Here is a 15,710-nt window from a genome sequence, read left to right as displayed (position 1 = left end):
TGAGGAATATGCTAAATACCAATTAAATAGCAATAAAAAAGTAACAATACCACTCGAGTATTTCTGTAGCTTTTGACTCTTTAGTCATCAGTATGGAATCCTAAAACATATCTGTCACTTAAATCTTTTCCCTAGTCCATTTGAAACTTTATAGCAGAATAATTTTTTTTTTCACAACAGATTTGGAGATATGCAGCAGCTGTCGCTTACTCACCAACGAACTGATGTGATGATGGCTCAATGATGGCTTTGTTTTTTGTAAAAGCACTCTTTAAAAGCTTATATCTTCACAAGAAAGCAATTGATGCTGATTATTAATTGTGGATTACTTGTGAAGTTTTACCAAATCAGATGAAGAAACAAACTCATATGCATCTGGGGCGCATCTGCATACATTTTCAACAAATCTTAACTATTCTTATAAGCGAGCAAAATCAAGCACCGCTTTAAATGAATAAGTTTAGCCGTAGACAGTGTATACAGTGGCTGGCATATATGGTAAAATAACCTCTTTGGTGGGTTTCAGATGTTAATTTCCCAGTTTGGTTAAATAGCATATGAACACAAAAAAAATCGTGTTTTAATATCAGTGTAATATTGAGCGTTTGTTTCATTTAGCTTATTTCTGTGTCTATATTGTATGTCATTCTTAAAACATCCTAAATGGATGAATCTCACAAAACAGCCCACAACATGTTTTGGACTTATTCAGATTGTTAAATCAATTACAGCATCACAGCAACCCTAACCCTAATCTTGATGGACAAAATAATTTATACATACTTTTTTAATGATAAAATTTTAGTTAATTTAGTATGCATGGAATCAAAAGTGACTGTAGTCACTGTACAAAAAATTTTGTATATGTAATAAACAGCACTCTTTGAAAATGAATCGAGAACACCTGGACATTTGTGAGATTCAACCCTAAACAGATTTAAAAAACGTCTTGCTGATGCTACTTTGAGAGGTGTGATGATATTCGTGGCGTCCCTGTGTGCCCGTACAACAGAGACTGTACAGCACTGTACGCACCTTCCCATGAACTCCCTGACTGGCCCATGAGGAGCCGCTCGTGATGCCCATAATAATTAAGCAGATACAGACAACACAACGGAGGAGCTGCAGAGAGACGGAGACCGTGTGACCAGCAGAGACATGCAAATACACGCTCACACATGGGACCATGAGGGACACTGACAGACGGGGCCCGTTTCATTTCTGTGATGTTTATAATGCGATTAGCGCTGGTCCTAATGATGGAGTTTCAAGGATTAATGAGTGTGTGGTGAAGGACTGGAATACTCAAAAATCTACAAATAAACCCTAGTGAAGAAATATAATGTAATTTTTTCATGCAAAATGAATTACAAATACACTTACATATTTATGTGCTTAATAAAAATGTATTTTATACTGTATTTATACTAATACCGTATTTTAAACAAATGAAGAAATGTATGAACAACAGTGAACAAATGAAATGTTTTTGAATAAATGACAGCGTAGGCTTATTTACTAGGGAATAAAGGAACAAATCATGTAAAAGTAGTTTTTCTTACTGGGAATCACACTTCAGTTTCTAACATAACCTTGGTTCCCTCAGATAAGGTAACAAGCAGCAAGAGCTTTTTGTCAGCTTTTATGCGATTATGGGGAAATACTGTTTACTCTGTTATAAAAGAAAAAAAAGATTTGTTAATGTTTGTCGGCCTGGAGCACCATCTCATTTAACTGAAGTGAGAATGAGGTAGAATTAGGCAGAAAGTATCCGCACCACTATAATGGGGCATCCAAGTTGTAAAATCTAATGAAGGTAGATGACACCAACCATCCAGTGGCATAAATCTCTGCAATAGAAATCCCACTGGAACGCCCAGGAGTCCATTCATCAGGTGGAATGGGCCCTCTCACACCTCTCAGACATTGCAAGCCAGCTGCGGCTTGTAAGCCAGGGCTATAGCAGTGAGAAGAGTCTCCAAGAGCGGCCTCCAAGGCACACAAAGAGCTGCTATGATTGTCTGAACAAACAGGAGCGCTCAGTGTACACTATGAGTGTCCGAAAAGCACATAGAAAGATGGGACCCTGTTCAACACCTACTGTACAAAAAGCTAACAGGGAAACAACCTGAGCTCTGAATGGAGTTGAGAGAACCTTAGGGACTTAACTACTTCACAGTTGTATAAAGTCTTTATGGTCACTAGGCTCAAACTCAAGATATACACATTTGACTGAAGCCAAGGCCAAGAGCAGAGCAGTTTTGAGCGTTGTTGTAAGCGGCTCAAAGGGAGGGCCCTAGTCCTTAGGACTAAAGACAAGTCCACAGGAACCAGATGAGTCCTCTGCACAATTCAACTTTACTGCACCATGGACCAAACAGCTAATTTCGTGTGGCCATAGGAGAACTGGCCCCCCATTTGAGCCTGGTTTCTCCCAAGGTTTTTTCTCCATTCTGTCACTGATGGTGTTTTTTCCTTGCATCATTAAATCTTTTCCTTTATCTTTCGTAGTTGGTAACACTTCATTTTCAGCGATATCGTTGACTTGATTGCAAATAGGTTTCAGGCCCATTTAGAAACTTAATGACCAGGCCGTTTTTGCTGATTGAGTGGACAGCCACGAGAGAATGATTCACTGTGATGAGTGCCATATAAACCTTGAGTGTGAAAAGGATACGGCCCTTGTCCAACAACTACTTAGCTAGAGGCGTCCGTCAAGAATACCTTCCTTTTGGAAGCCATTCCCAACTGCACGCCTGATAGAAATAGGCGAGGAGTTGTCCAGGGGCCACAACTCTAATACTGATCCAGGCACCAAGCATGGGACATAACGCGATTTTTGAGACAATACTGGAAGGGTCTGGGAATGACAGGATACTCACTGTCTGGGATGTTGAAAACTCTTGGCTGAATTGATTCTCAGCTCAAGATAGTTGAGCAACAACAACCTGTGAACGATAAAGTCCCATTTTGATTCAGCTAGCACCAGCCAGTCATTGGAGGTACTGTAATTCAAGATGCAGGTTGCTATTTGTCTTAGAGGGGAAAGAGCTGTGCCCCTACACTTTGTAAAAGTATGATATGTGGCTATTTAAATGTGTCTTTTTGACAGACAGAAAACCAGTCCTCGGTGCATATTTGCACAAGAATCTGTTTCATAGTTAACATTCTGAACAGCCATTGCAATGAGAAAGCGATTCAGGTGTCTGAGATCGAGTATTGTTCTGAGCCCCCATCCCCAGGAAGTAGTGGCTGTAGAAAGCTGACTATCTGTTTGCTAAAGGGATCGTTTCTACGCCACCTTTTACAAGCAATGTTAGTACTTCAGACTGAAGAACATGAGCTTTGCTGTACTATACAGAAGTTTGAATAATACCTCGCAGGTGGCCTGCAAGCGAAGAGGAGCAAGTAACCTCTGTGACAGCATTCTGCTCTGATCTGCTTCTTGAAATAATGAGGGGCTCTGATCCTTGCGTGTAAAAGAGTGAGCTGTGCCAGCGCGGGATCACTCAAACACGGTTGCTCAACTCCGTGACTCCACCGTTTTCTTTCTCTGAGTGCACTGAGAGAGGAGAAACAGGAGAGCGGCGCTCCGGGAGCACAGAAGAGTGAGACACATGTCAGACAGGTGACGCATTTCTGTCTGTATCATGCAGGGGTTCCCCACTTGAGCCACACTCCCGGCACAACATTTGCAACAATGTCACTCAGAAATGAGCTATTTTGAAGTGCTGGACAGCCACAGGGGAAGACTTCTTCCATTGCTCTTCTGCAGCGGAGAGCTAGAGGCTGAGCTTCTTCTTTCTCTGGCTTCTTGATTATAGAGTCAGCGAAGAGATCTACTCGTCACTGAAGGAGAAGATTCTGATGAGATGCAGCTCCAGGCTTACTTATATAGCAGTCGGCTTTGCACTTTCTGGCAGGCTTGAGCGCCATAGGTTCGTGCCGTTACAAAAATGTAAAAAAAAATCAAGCTTCAGTAGCAGAGTAGACAGGAGTTTCAAATAAGCTTCAAAAGCTTATTCAAGTTACCTTTTGATAGGGAACTAGGAATGGTTTTTATTTCACTTATATAATAAAGGTGATGTTACTTCTGTGTAAAATGTTGATTTGTCTTTTTGCAGAGTAGAAGCGTTCTTGATTTTATCATTTCGAAATGTGAAAATGGCACAAGCAAGTTAAATTAACACTCTTTTTTTACAATTTTAATGGTTTGTGTCATTGTAAAGCTTTTTTTTTAAGGTTACGTTTTTTGTAAAAGCTTCAGTTCCCGTACTTTGCGTGGTTCACTGAAAAGAGCGACCTCATTTGGAAAGACATTTGAGTGACACAATGATGACAGTTAAAATATTCACAAGCTTTTCGGCTTTCGATTGCTGTTAATCTTCAGAAGTCTGAAATAAACAACTGTGCTTGTTCTAATGGGACGGTTATAATAAATATATAGCTACATTTTCTTTTAAGGTCCAATTAACTGTCGTTCTGCCTAAATAAACTCCTGCTGGTTATAAATACTAAGTTAGTTCCTGAGTTTAGGTATTGCGTAAGATTGGAGGATCAAAACATAAGCACCCGATATGCTAGTTATATGCATGCTAGTTAATAGTGAGGATTGGTACTTTAAATAAAGTGTTGAAAAGTCCTGTCATCTTTTATTCATCCTCATCTCATTTCAAAGCTGTATAACTTTCATTTTTATATATAAGAAGACAAGATCGCACTTTATATTTACATTTATGCCACAAACACTTCGCTACTATTTAACCAAGAACCAAACAAGGCCCGAGAACCTCAGGTCGACTACCAAAGATCCATTATTGACTGCTACCAAAAAGCTGTTTGTTAAAAACCCAGTTTTTTTTGATAAACCGCGTCTCATTTTCTGCAGATGTGTTGAGTTCACTAGTAGGACATGGAGCTGAGCTGCAGTGGCACGATTGAGCGCAGGGATTTGTGGGGGATTTAGAGTTCTTCTCCCAATCTGATCTGGTTTGAGCGGGTGGGCGGTCACTGGTATTAATTTATTAACGTGAAAATCCCAATTGCAAGGCCAGCTTTAATCGGCAGAAAACCACCAGAGCAGGCAGACAAGAAAGCCAAATAAGAAGGGCATGAGTGTGACATTTAAATAAGAGGACTAACAGAGAGATTAGAGAAAAAGTCAGTATTTAATTAAAAAGGTCAGAGGGATATTGTAGGTCACTACCGAAAAAGCTAAATCGCAACTCTTTAAATATTTACTAACAGAGATATATTGACAATGGATGAATTTCGTGAAAACAGCATTGTTTTTTTTTTTTAATACTCTTAACATTTTGAATATGCCTTAACTTATGTCTCTTTAATTGTTTATTTATTAATTCTGTTATGCGCGTTTAATCTTTCTATGTGGCTTTGATTTGATTTTAATTGTAATTTTATTATAACAGTCTAAAATAACATTTTAAAACTTTTTTTTTCTTTATTTCAGCGAACCGGAGATATTTTGAACAGGTTAAATTTTAATTAAAATAACACCATTGGAACATTTGATTCTGTGGTACCTGGATATTTAAAGATTCAACCAATTTTTGTAAACTTCTTTATAGCCATAATAATAATAATAATAAAAAAAAAGGCATGAGCGAGAGAAATTGTAATGATAATAATGATGAGTGAGAGAAATGGCATATAATTGTGTATATGATATAGACAGATCGTAGTGACTGAGGAGTAAGGAAAGAGTGTGTGTGACATGTTTGATGAAGATACTTGGATGTCTTTAGCTGTCTTCTTACCCATCTTAGACTTCCCGTCCTCGTACTTTGTGCGCTGTAGCACATGATGTACTATCCTGCTTCTGGTTGAGTTTGAGAAAAACGTCTCTCTGTTGTTGATGGTAAAACTTCAAGAAAACAAAGCACATTGTTTTAATACACAATTTAGTTGCACGTATTAAACGTATAGCTTAAGTGTGTCAGTGTAAATATTAATTAGAGAGGATCACAGCTGACCCAACACTTAAAGCTCAGAGCAGATTGTGAGGCTTACAGACAATCTCAGACAAATTCATACATTAAAGATGGCTTCCTTCCTAGATGAGAAGAATCTCATAGAACCTGTCACGAACACGAACGAGGTCATGTTTCACGTAAGAATTAGCTACAAATAATTACAAATTTCATTATAGAATTTGCCTATTGATATATGTTTTGCACGGTAATTAGATTTTCATTGCTGCAATTTCAGTACTGTAAAAACAAATGAAATGCAATTTTAGCAGATTTGATCATTTTAACTTTACACTGACAAATCAAATCAAATCATTGACGAGTAAAAAGTAAAAACGTCTTTTGAAAATCACCAGATTGTTTTGAATAGGGTTTTTTTTAGATGTAAACAGTCTGCACAGTTTTAAAGCATTTGAGCCAAAAAAATGTACAATTAAATGTATGTTCTGACAAAATGAAAGTGTTTTGAGTACTCTTGAAACCAAATTATGAACCTTCCAAATTTGTAACTGGGACACTTTAATAAATTAATGACAGTTCTACAAAACAGTTAATGCTTTATTAAAATATTTTACATTACACAACAAATAAATCCCTTTCAAAGGAATTCTGAGCAAGCTTGCCAGAACTAACGCTAATGCTTGATTTTTGTAAGAGCAAGGATCAAGTTGAGAAAACTCAAAAAGGTGTTAAGGCTGGTTGCCCTTAAAGTTTTTAAGTTTGCTCAACTTTTTATTTTTTTAAAGTGCTGTAAGAAAACAAAAGAGAACTTAAATGGTGTTGTTTTAGAGGGGTTGTCTCTGGCACTTCTCACAGCCATATATTATGCATTTTGTTCATCATAGCGTCACATTTGGACACGGTTTGTTACTTTTACATTACTTTTTATCACCTCATGTGAGACATCAAGACATTTTCTTGTAAATTTAAAAGTAATGCGTTACTTTACTAGTTACTTAGGGGAAGTAAACTGATTACACTCAGTAACTTGCGCAAATTTGAATGCGTTACTTAAGCTTAAGCATAGATTAGATTACAATAAAATTTAAATGTACAAAATGTGATTTAAATATACATTTAATGTGGCAAAAACTGAAGTAGTAAAATACTGATGCTAAAATAAAAAAAAGAAAGAAAATCTAACTTTAAATATTTTTTTGTTTGGCGAAAAAAGCAAAAATTGTATTTTAATAAAAATTACACAAAATTACAAAACAATAAATTAAATCTAAAGTCAAATAAGACACAACTGCAAATACCCTTTTGCTACGGTGTGAAAAAAATACAAAAACATTATCTGTATCCCTCGAATGTCTTTGACGCCGCAGTGCATTGGCGAAAGATATCTGCAGAGAGCCTTTCAAGTTGTTTGCCAGGTTAAACCTTACTTGCCCTCTTTCTGCGCATTCAAAACCTCTGACCTCAAATAAATCCTTACTAACAGCACTCACTAAACAAAAACTAACTCTACCGCCCCAGGACACAGTTCTTTGTGAGGTCGTGCATTTCCACTGATCTCTGATCTGTAAAGTGGATGTCAGCAACCAATGACTCAAACGTTCACAAATAGTCATCAGGTTCAAGTACATCGAGTACGTGGTCTGAAAGCGCCTGCATCATAAAATCTGCTCTAAAAGGGTCAGCTGAGGTTAAAATCCGTGGTGGACGCTGTAAGTCCCTTGAGCTCGTGGGTGGATGAAGGTTGTGGGATTGTGGTTTCAGCTGAGGTTAGCAAACCATGGCTGAAATGTATATGAGGCCGTGGCTATTTAATTGCAGTATCGCATCGCCAGGAAGAAATGGTGCCTCGCAATGACCTTTTTTCTGTATGCATGAAGTATGTGATTTTTTTTTCTGAGAAGACATGAGATTTGGTTAAACAAGGTCATGGATGAGGGACGTACTGGTGCATTCTGGCCCTGCTGAAGGGGGCGGTGTAGCAGTCGGTTTCCTCCAGGTCCGGTAACGCCTCTTTATCCAGTTTCATGGGGTTTCTGGGCAGCCAGCTCTTCAACTGACGAAATCTCAACTGAAACCGACTGCAGACATACACGTTTGCATTAGCATTTCCCAAAAGTAAGGTACTGTCTCCAACCTCACGCTCATAGTCACTTCCAGCATCGAATTAAATCAAGCTCGATTAACTCATCGATCAACGAATATTGGGCTAAAAAATCTTTATTCCCCACAGTTAAAGTCTGACTAAAATTTAATGTGAAGAAAATCAACAAAATTGAGGTACTGAAAAAGCAATAAATATCAGTCAAAGATGTAAAAACCCCTACCTGCCCATAGTTTTTTTCTTCCAGTCTGTGAAGTAACACTTTTTCCTAAAAAAAAAATATGAATCACACGCTCACAATGCATTCGTATACCGTACGGTATGAAGCGTAGCACTGTATGGTGACAGTGACCTCTACCTGAAGGGCATTCTAATGTTCATCTGCTCGGCGTATTTACACAGCGTGTCCCACGGTGCATGAATCTTCACAAACATGATATCACTGTTGGTTAATGAGGGCTGTCAAAGAGAGAAACAAATCAATATCGGAATATAACAGAAATATATATTGCTATGTGGGCTTTATAATACTGGAATGTAAGATTTTTGAGCATTTATGTTTACAATATGGTTTCTCCTATTAAAACAGATGAAAGGTCCTTATTCGGGATTCTTCTACACAGAAGGAATTACATTTGTGTTGCATTACGTATTAGTAATATGACTCAAATTAATTAAAAATCCATAAGCTGGCCCCTACTAAATGATCGTTCGGTGTACAAACACTTGTTGTTCGTTCAACATTCATTCATTCAACAGTTTAGTTGTTTTTTTTAATGGGAACATAAATGCGAATGTAATATAAAGTGAATAAATAACTGAACAAACAAATAAAAGCATATTTAGTGTGCGAATTCATTGGTTAAGTATTGAAACACTATTTTGAAAACTATTTTTTTCTTTTTTAAGTGTCAAGACATATTTGGATTCGTGTAAAGCGGCAGAAATGGGAAAAGCTAAGGCTGTTAAACTTATTGTACTGTATGTTTCGACGTGACAAACACACCTCCAAAAGAGCTGTGGAGGTAAAAAAATAGTATGACTAATGCTGGAGTTGTGCTACGCTATAAAAAATGGCATGACAGATCTGGGAGAAGTAAAGTAGGTTTGATAAAGTAGACTTGAGGTGTTCCGATACCAATATAGAACATCAAGAGTTACCTAAGAAAACCACGTAAGTGTGTATTTTTACATTTAGCAGAATAGTAGTTAGCACAGTAGCACGCTAACATCAGACTCTATCTGAATCAGTCGTGAGTGAACTCTTCTGACTTTCCATCGAATTATTTTTGCGCTGTGCAGAGCTGTCTACGAAGTCAACTCACTTTGGAATAAAGCTAGTGTCTATTTTCTGCTGGCATTCAAAAGCTACCAAAATAACCCTGATCGTTCTGTTCTGTGATCTTTCCTTAAGGGCAAAATAATCAATCCAAACAAATGACCGTTAAAATACCGCTGTCATCTAGTGAAAGATTTTGTTCTGCACCTCCTTCTCCAGCATTAGTCCTTCTGCCCGCAGGTTCCTCTCAAACGTGCACCTCTTCTCCACCTGAGGGCTGGATTTCTTATAGACTAATATATAGTCGATGCGCTTCTTCCCATCTCTAAACATCAATCCCGAGGGGTTCTCTAGATTGCTTCCCTGAAAACAAATCAGAGCTTTGCGTTAGATTTGATCAGACGATATGAAACAATTATGTTAAGTTTTAGTGCTAAAACATTTAAGCCTTGGATTCCCTCAGGGATTTCAAAATTCACTTTTGATTGTAATTTATGTTGTAGAACAGTTTTGTACTTACGAATCTAAAGTACTTTTCCTAAGTACCATTAGAATTTCCTGAGGGACTTTGTCAGTGTTGGCTTGTAAACTGACATCTTGACTGAACATCTTGATATGTTGCTGAAACATTTAACTTTTAAAAGTTTTCTCATCAGTTTACCCCATGTTGTTCTAAACCCAGTAAAAACTCGGTTTGTCTCCAGAACACAATTGAAAACATTCAATGAACACTGGTCCATATGTATTAAAGTATGAAAAACTGCCATCAGTAGTTCAATCTGAATGTTATGAAGCAACGAGAATACTTTTCGTACACAAAGAAAGTAAAAATAAAGACATCATGCAAAATTGAATCTCCTCTGTGTCTATCTGCATCACCGTAGCGCTATTTTAAATAATATCCACTAGATGCAAACTACTTTTCTAAGCATATTAAACTAAAATAATGTATCCATATTCTCTTGGCTTCATGACATTCAGATTGAACCGCTGCTAGCAGATGGAGTATTCTGACAATGTTTTTTTTACTTTTCTGGACATCTACAGTGTTATTTATTTGGCAGTCAATGGGACAGTGACAAGCCTCAAAAATGCTACTCATGATCTGATTAAGTTCATCATCAAACATAGATCTTGAAGCCAGGTTGGCAGCGCATCAGCAGGTAGAGGACAGATGTTGTACCTGTATGGAGTCTGTGCGGGCCTCTAGCTTTGCTCTGGACACCGGCTTCTGCTGGACGAGGAACGTTTCATCCGTTTTAGGCTCAAACTCCCCCACCTCTCTCTCTTCCATGTAGGCATCCTGACTAGTGTCTGTCCAAGAGAGAAACACTGGGTTTCATGAGATTAACTCGTTAAAATGAAATGGTGATTAATAGGGATGTGCAAATTATCAGGCATTTTCTAACTTATTCCTAGTATTAGTCCACTATTTAGTATTTATTATGTTTACTTAGCCATAATTATTCACATGGGATCCATAGCCTCATACGTGTAGAGGAATACAGAGTCAAACTGTCAGTGAGAAAGGGAATAGCTTTCTTCAGGTATTAAAGACCTAATTGTATTTGACAGGCTGGGTTTCGCCTGACAAAAGGCTTTGAATTCAAGCAACAAGCCTTTAAATTTTTGCTAACACAAAGTTAATGCTTTCATCACCAATATTTGTCCTCTTTTATCTTCTGTGTTTTGAGATTACTGCTGACCGCTGCAGCTCTACAGGTGTTTAGACAAGACAGCTTGTTCCAAGTGCTGCACAAGGTTCTTAGCGAAGATGCTGGAAGCATTTCCAAGTGCTGACATTGCTGAACTCTTCTAAGAAAAGCATTACATTTTCCCTTGAGTTTAGTACCACCCACTAATGGCCATCATTCTGATACAACACTCCTGCCAGGAGATCTTTTAGCAAAAGCACCTGACCTGATGAGGTCAACGCAATTGCAGAATGAATAATGGATAATGAGAAGCCAGCTGATTTTCATAGTTATTTTGTGGCTTCTGTCCACATTCATATAGAGAAAATTAAGGTCAAGTCACCTTTAACCAAAACTCTATTGCTGACAGAAATGGGGGGAAAAAATCAACCTGTAGAATATATCAGTACATATCACTGGCGGTGGTACTCTGCTAATGTATGAAACTCTAAAGGTAAAACCTGCATACTGCCATCTTTGCTCATGGGCACTAAGATATGGAACCCTTTTTCTTGTGGCACTCTTAGAATATTATTTGATTACAGCCTTGGAACGTATGCAACTTCTGTCTCAGGAGGCAGCAGTTGTGCTAGCCATGTGTCACCCTCGTCAGAGGGTACCTTACAAGTGTTGTGACATTTGGCCAAGTATGCATTGAGTCGTGGTATTGAGGGTGGTATAAGCGTTGGTCATTCATTCCTTCCACCGACAAGCCCTGCCGGATCTGAGACTCGACAGGTTAGACCATGTCTCTCTAACCATTAATCCACGTTTGCCCCTGTGCCATAGTACAAGAGGCTTATTTTAGTTGTCCTGACTAAGGACTGTCTGACACCGCTTTTCCATTCAGTCCCTCGGTTCTAAAGTTTGGCTGTTCTCTGCTGCCAGCCAGGTATTTTGATACCTTTGTTTATTCAACAGTATGACGACTAGGAAGGCAGTCCTAACAGCCTCTTGTGCCCCACTACACAGACAAGGGGGCAGGCACTATACTCTAGCAGCGGTGCAGAGAACTGGGAACTGCTGCCTCCCCAAATCACAGAATGTTGCGAGTTTAGCAAGATTGCCCCTTGAGGTCATTGAGGAAGAAAGAGCATGCAATGTTGTAGTGTGACACATTCTACCCTGAGAGGGCGGATCTTATCTAGTTGTTTTGGAGTTCCAGCTTTCAACTGGACTGCTGAGCAAGGTTTAACCAGAGATGCAGCTTCATGGCAGCCATAACAGCCACTGAATGCCAGGCAGGTCATTTGCTTTGAGGTCAGTGGTCTGACAGAGTTCATACAAAACGATTGTGATGTAATGTGATGCCCTGCCAATCCTAATAGATGTAACTTTACATGTCCTAGAGCGGGGGGTCACCAAACTTGCTCCTGGAGTGCCAGTGTTCTGCAGAGTTTAGCTCCAACTTTCCTCAACACATCTGCCTGTATACCTAGTAAGACCTTGATTAGCTGGTTCAGGTGTGTTTAATTAGGTTTGGAGCTAAACTATGCAGGACAAGTACCAGTCAAGCCTGGTGACCCCTGTCTTAGAGGATAATGATGGCCCTCTCCAGGATGAGCCAATTCCCAAGTTCTGTCAGCCCCATGGTAGATGAACAATTATTCATGGGTTGACAAAGTGAGTCGAATAAGGCTGCTCCCAGGACCTTAATAACTGTGTGATCCTGGAAGAAAGAAAGCCGCCTACGAATAATGCGTGGTTTGACCTGAGAGAAAACCATTTGTCAAAATAAATGTGGGACACTTTCAGCTCTTCCCCAAAGCCAACTGTAACTGAGTTTGTCTACAGCACAATTTAAAACGCAGGCAATGGAGTGAGGGACTATGCGTGTCTTTAATTGCTTTATGTGTAACATCACTCTGTTTAACATTTACCTCCACAGAACAAGATTCAACCAGTATCATGTCCAACAGAAAAAACTAACTAACTGCAGCGTGAGCTTTCGAGTCTGCCAATATTTAAAATACTCATGCATAATCATGGGATGTTGGTATTAGCATATATCACAATGAAAGCCCAAAGGGTTGATACGATTACTACATTTCATAAGGCATGCATTCCTTTCAAGATAATAGGTTAGTTTGCTAACTACTAAACTCAGAAGAAAAGTTTGCTAGTGCTTACCTGTGGGAGGAGGTGTGATGTGTGTGCAGGAGGCACTGACGCTGTGGTTGTATGTTTTGGGTTCAGGACTCAGAGGCACAGAGAGGAAGTGATTGAGGTTCTGAGGATGCGTCTGACTCTGAGCCAGACACGGCAAACTGCGGCGAGACGATTTTAGCGTTTTCTCCTTCAAAATCTCACTGATACTGGTGTGCATACCTGTTGGGAGAGAAACGCATAAATGAGACGTCGGATTAAAAATGCTTACATTTCAACCATGAGGATACAAATGTATGATGTCAGATTATCTTTAAAAAGGCTTTTCCAGTTCTGTTGTCTATGTTTCGAGAGTCAGTGTGATCTGTATTTGAGACAAATACTCTGTAATGCAATATAGTCCTAGTGAAACTCACTTACGCGATCTAATGCAAAGCTATAATGATCACATCAAGGATAAACAGTTTATTGCATTTGCTTAATTAAATAAGTCCTGAAAGCACAGTCATCTATCGACTCACAAGGTCATCTAAGGATAAAGGATTTACTAACTACGCTTCAGAGCCACGTGGGCCAGATGCTGTTTGATGCTTTCGGAATAGTCACAGAAAACAGATTCAGAAGAAACTGTTTTGGTACAGATACTGATTTCTAAGTTGCTAACACTTTATAATATATATAACATCATCATTGACCAGAAACTTACAACGTAATTTTAAAATCTATGTCTCATTTAAATATACAAAAGTTTGGTAATTCTATTTGAAATAGCCTAAATGCATTTTGCATTTTATATACTAATATGCATGCATACTGCAATCACATAACTTTACTAGGATAATGTTTTAAAGCCGCTATCAGCAATGCTGATGAATGCCACATAATCCTCTTGGGAGCAATTTACAGTCCGTGTAACAGGAGAAGGCTATTTTCATTGTATACACAGAATGACCCGAATGACCCCTTTAATAAGTCTTTAACAAACCTACTCTCATGCATAGAAGATTCAAACGCAGACATTCACTTACATTCAGAAAAAATATAGACATCTTTGTATAATTCTAATGTAATGTAAACTTAAGCGATGTACTGTATAACACGAATTAAATAAAATAACAGTATGCAGAAATCCCACCAAAAAATACAACAATGCTAAAAGCTGCTGTCAAATCTGGATAAATGATTCCACACAGCCATTTAATTAAAAACCATTCCACAATGTGATAACAGCAAAAACGTCCGATTCAAGGTCACGCTGACACACATCCAGCGAAAAGCTCATTTGTTTCTGGAGAGATGACGGGCTGGGGAAAATGCCCGGTCTTCCCCACGCGACTGCACAAGAGATAGAGCTGATGTGGAATTCCTCTCACAGTGACCTTGTCCGTGACGGCTGCATCGGTCTGACCCACTCATAACCCACGGCACGGGCCTTTTACACAGAGCTAACGTGAAACAAGAAGAGGGACACACAGAAAGTTCAAACGCACGTGCTAAAAAATGCGCGACTGAATTAATTAATTTTCTCTCACATCTTAAGTACTCAAAATTCAGCACAAGGCTCTCGAATCTCAAAAGCTCAGCCCTAAATAACTTCTTCCGTTAGCATCTTGGGATCGAGACTAAAGAGAGAAAGACTTGTAACCCATTTCGCTGCATAAAAAAGTAGATTTTTGCTTTCATTTGTAGACGATGTGAATGCTGCTCGCATGTGAACAGCTCTTTACCAAAAGAGGGTGTTATTAGTAGTTATTTTCCGTTTCTGTTCATGCGGGATCATTCTTAACCACTATTGCATGAAAAAAATTGGCTAGTTACGGCTGTTTTTTAAAACTGATGTGACATAGTCGCGCTGCTAATACAGAAATATCATGCACAGGTGCTGGAGAAATCATTTACATGGAACAATAGAACTCCATTTATTTTTTAATCACTCTGACAATTTGGGAACGACCATATTTTATTCAGTCAGCAGCTTTTTTCGTCACACTCATATTTCAGAACAACACTGCTGTAACAACACTGGAATCTGAGGACTGCCGCACTATTTTTGATTCTTGTTATTTTGTTGATCTACGCACAAGCATATAAAATCCGGTTAATCGTGGGTCGCCAGGTTTTGCGATTTCACACCGAACATAAACTGACCGCAGCTCGAAAGTTTCTGAGATTGTACAAAACGCATGAATATTTGATGAGGTGAGCGCTGAGGCAGTTTGTGATTTATTTTCTGTTGCAAAACAACTTTTTTGCAAAAACAACACAAATCCAAGATTGAAAGGAAATTTTATTATGTGATAAATAAGCTTTCATTCAATATTACATCGTATCTTTAAATAAACAACGATATGATAGCGTCTAACTAAAAATGAATTAGTCGTGTGGAGCACTATTTATTTGCTTTTTAAACGGGCAATTAATGAACTTGTGCTTTACGCTTGCGCTTGAATACGCTGCAAGTCATTTATGGATGTAAGTGTCCAGTGTTTGGGACAGCTTTTAACTTTTATTGCATTACAGTATTGCATTACTCAGCAAAAAAGTTGAATCGCATTACTTAGTTTACTGAATTGCATCAC

General features: G+C 38.6%; 1 protein-coding gene across 4 annotated transcripts in view; it reads right to left on the bottom strand.

Moving 5' to 3' along the window:
- The window catches only part of ano3 (anoctamin 3), a 53,167-nt gene that overhangs the window by 22,893 nt on the left and 14,564 nt on the right, over positions 1 to 15,710 (bottom strand). For 2 of the 4 annotated variants that reach the window (XM_043228085.1, XM_043228086.1), the window contains exons 2-9: positions 13,156 to 13,353; positions 10,515 to 10,645; positions 9,539 to 9,694; positions 8,411 to 8,511; positions 8,276 to 8,320; positions 7,895 to 8,029; positions 5,778 to 5,884; positions 1,036 to 1,122 (exon numbers count right to left, since the gene is read on the bottom strand). In XM_043228085.1, coding sequence (XP_043084020.1) covers positions 1,036 to 1,122; positions 5,778 to 5,884; positions 7,895 to 8,029; positions 8,276 to 8,320; positions 8,411 to 8,511; positions 9,539 to 9,694; positions 10,515 to 10,645; positions 13,156 to 13,353 — 960 coding nt within the window. The remainder of the gene's footprint in view (positions 1 to 1,035; positions 1,123 to 5,777; positions 5,885 to 7,894; positions 8,030 to 8,275; positions 8,321 to 8,410; positions 8,512 to 9,538; positions 9,695 to 10,514; positions 10,646 to 13,155; positions 13,354 to 15,710) is intronic. The other 2 variants (XM_043228087.1, XM_043228088.1) reach the window with 1 other exon arrangement.

Source organism: Puntigrus tetrazona, chromosome 25 (assembly GCF_018831695.1).
Source record: "Puntigrus tetrazona isolate hp1 chromosome 25, ASM1883169v1, whole genome shotgun sequence".
NCBI lineage: Eukaryota > Metazoa > Chordata > Actinopteri > Cypriniformes > Cyprinidae > Puntigrus > Puntigrus tetrazona.
The sequence above is the reverse complement of the archived record's forward strand: the minus strand, read 5'-3'. Positions and strand labels throughout refer to the sequence as shown.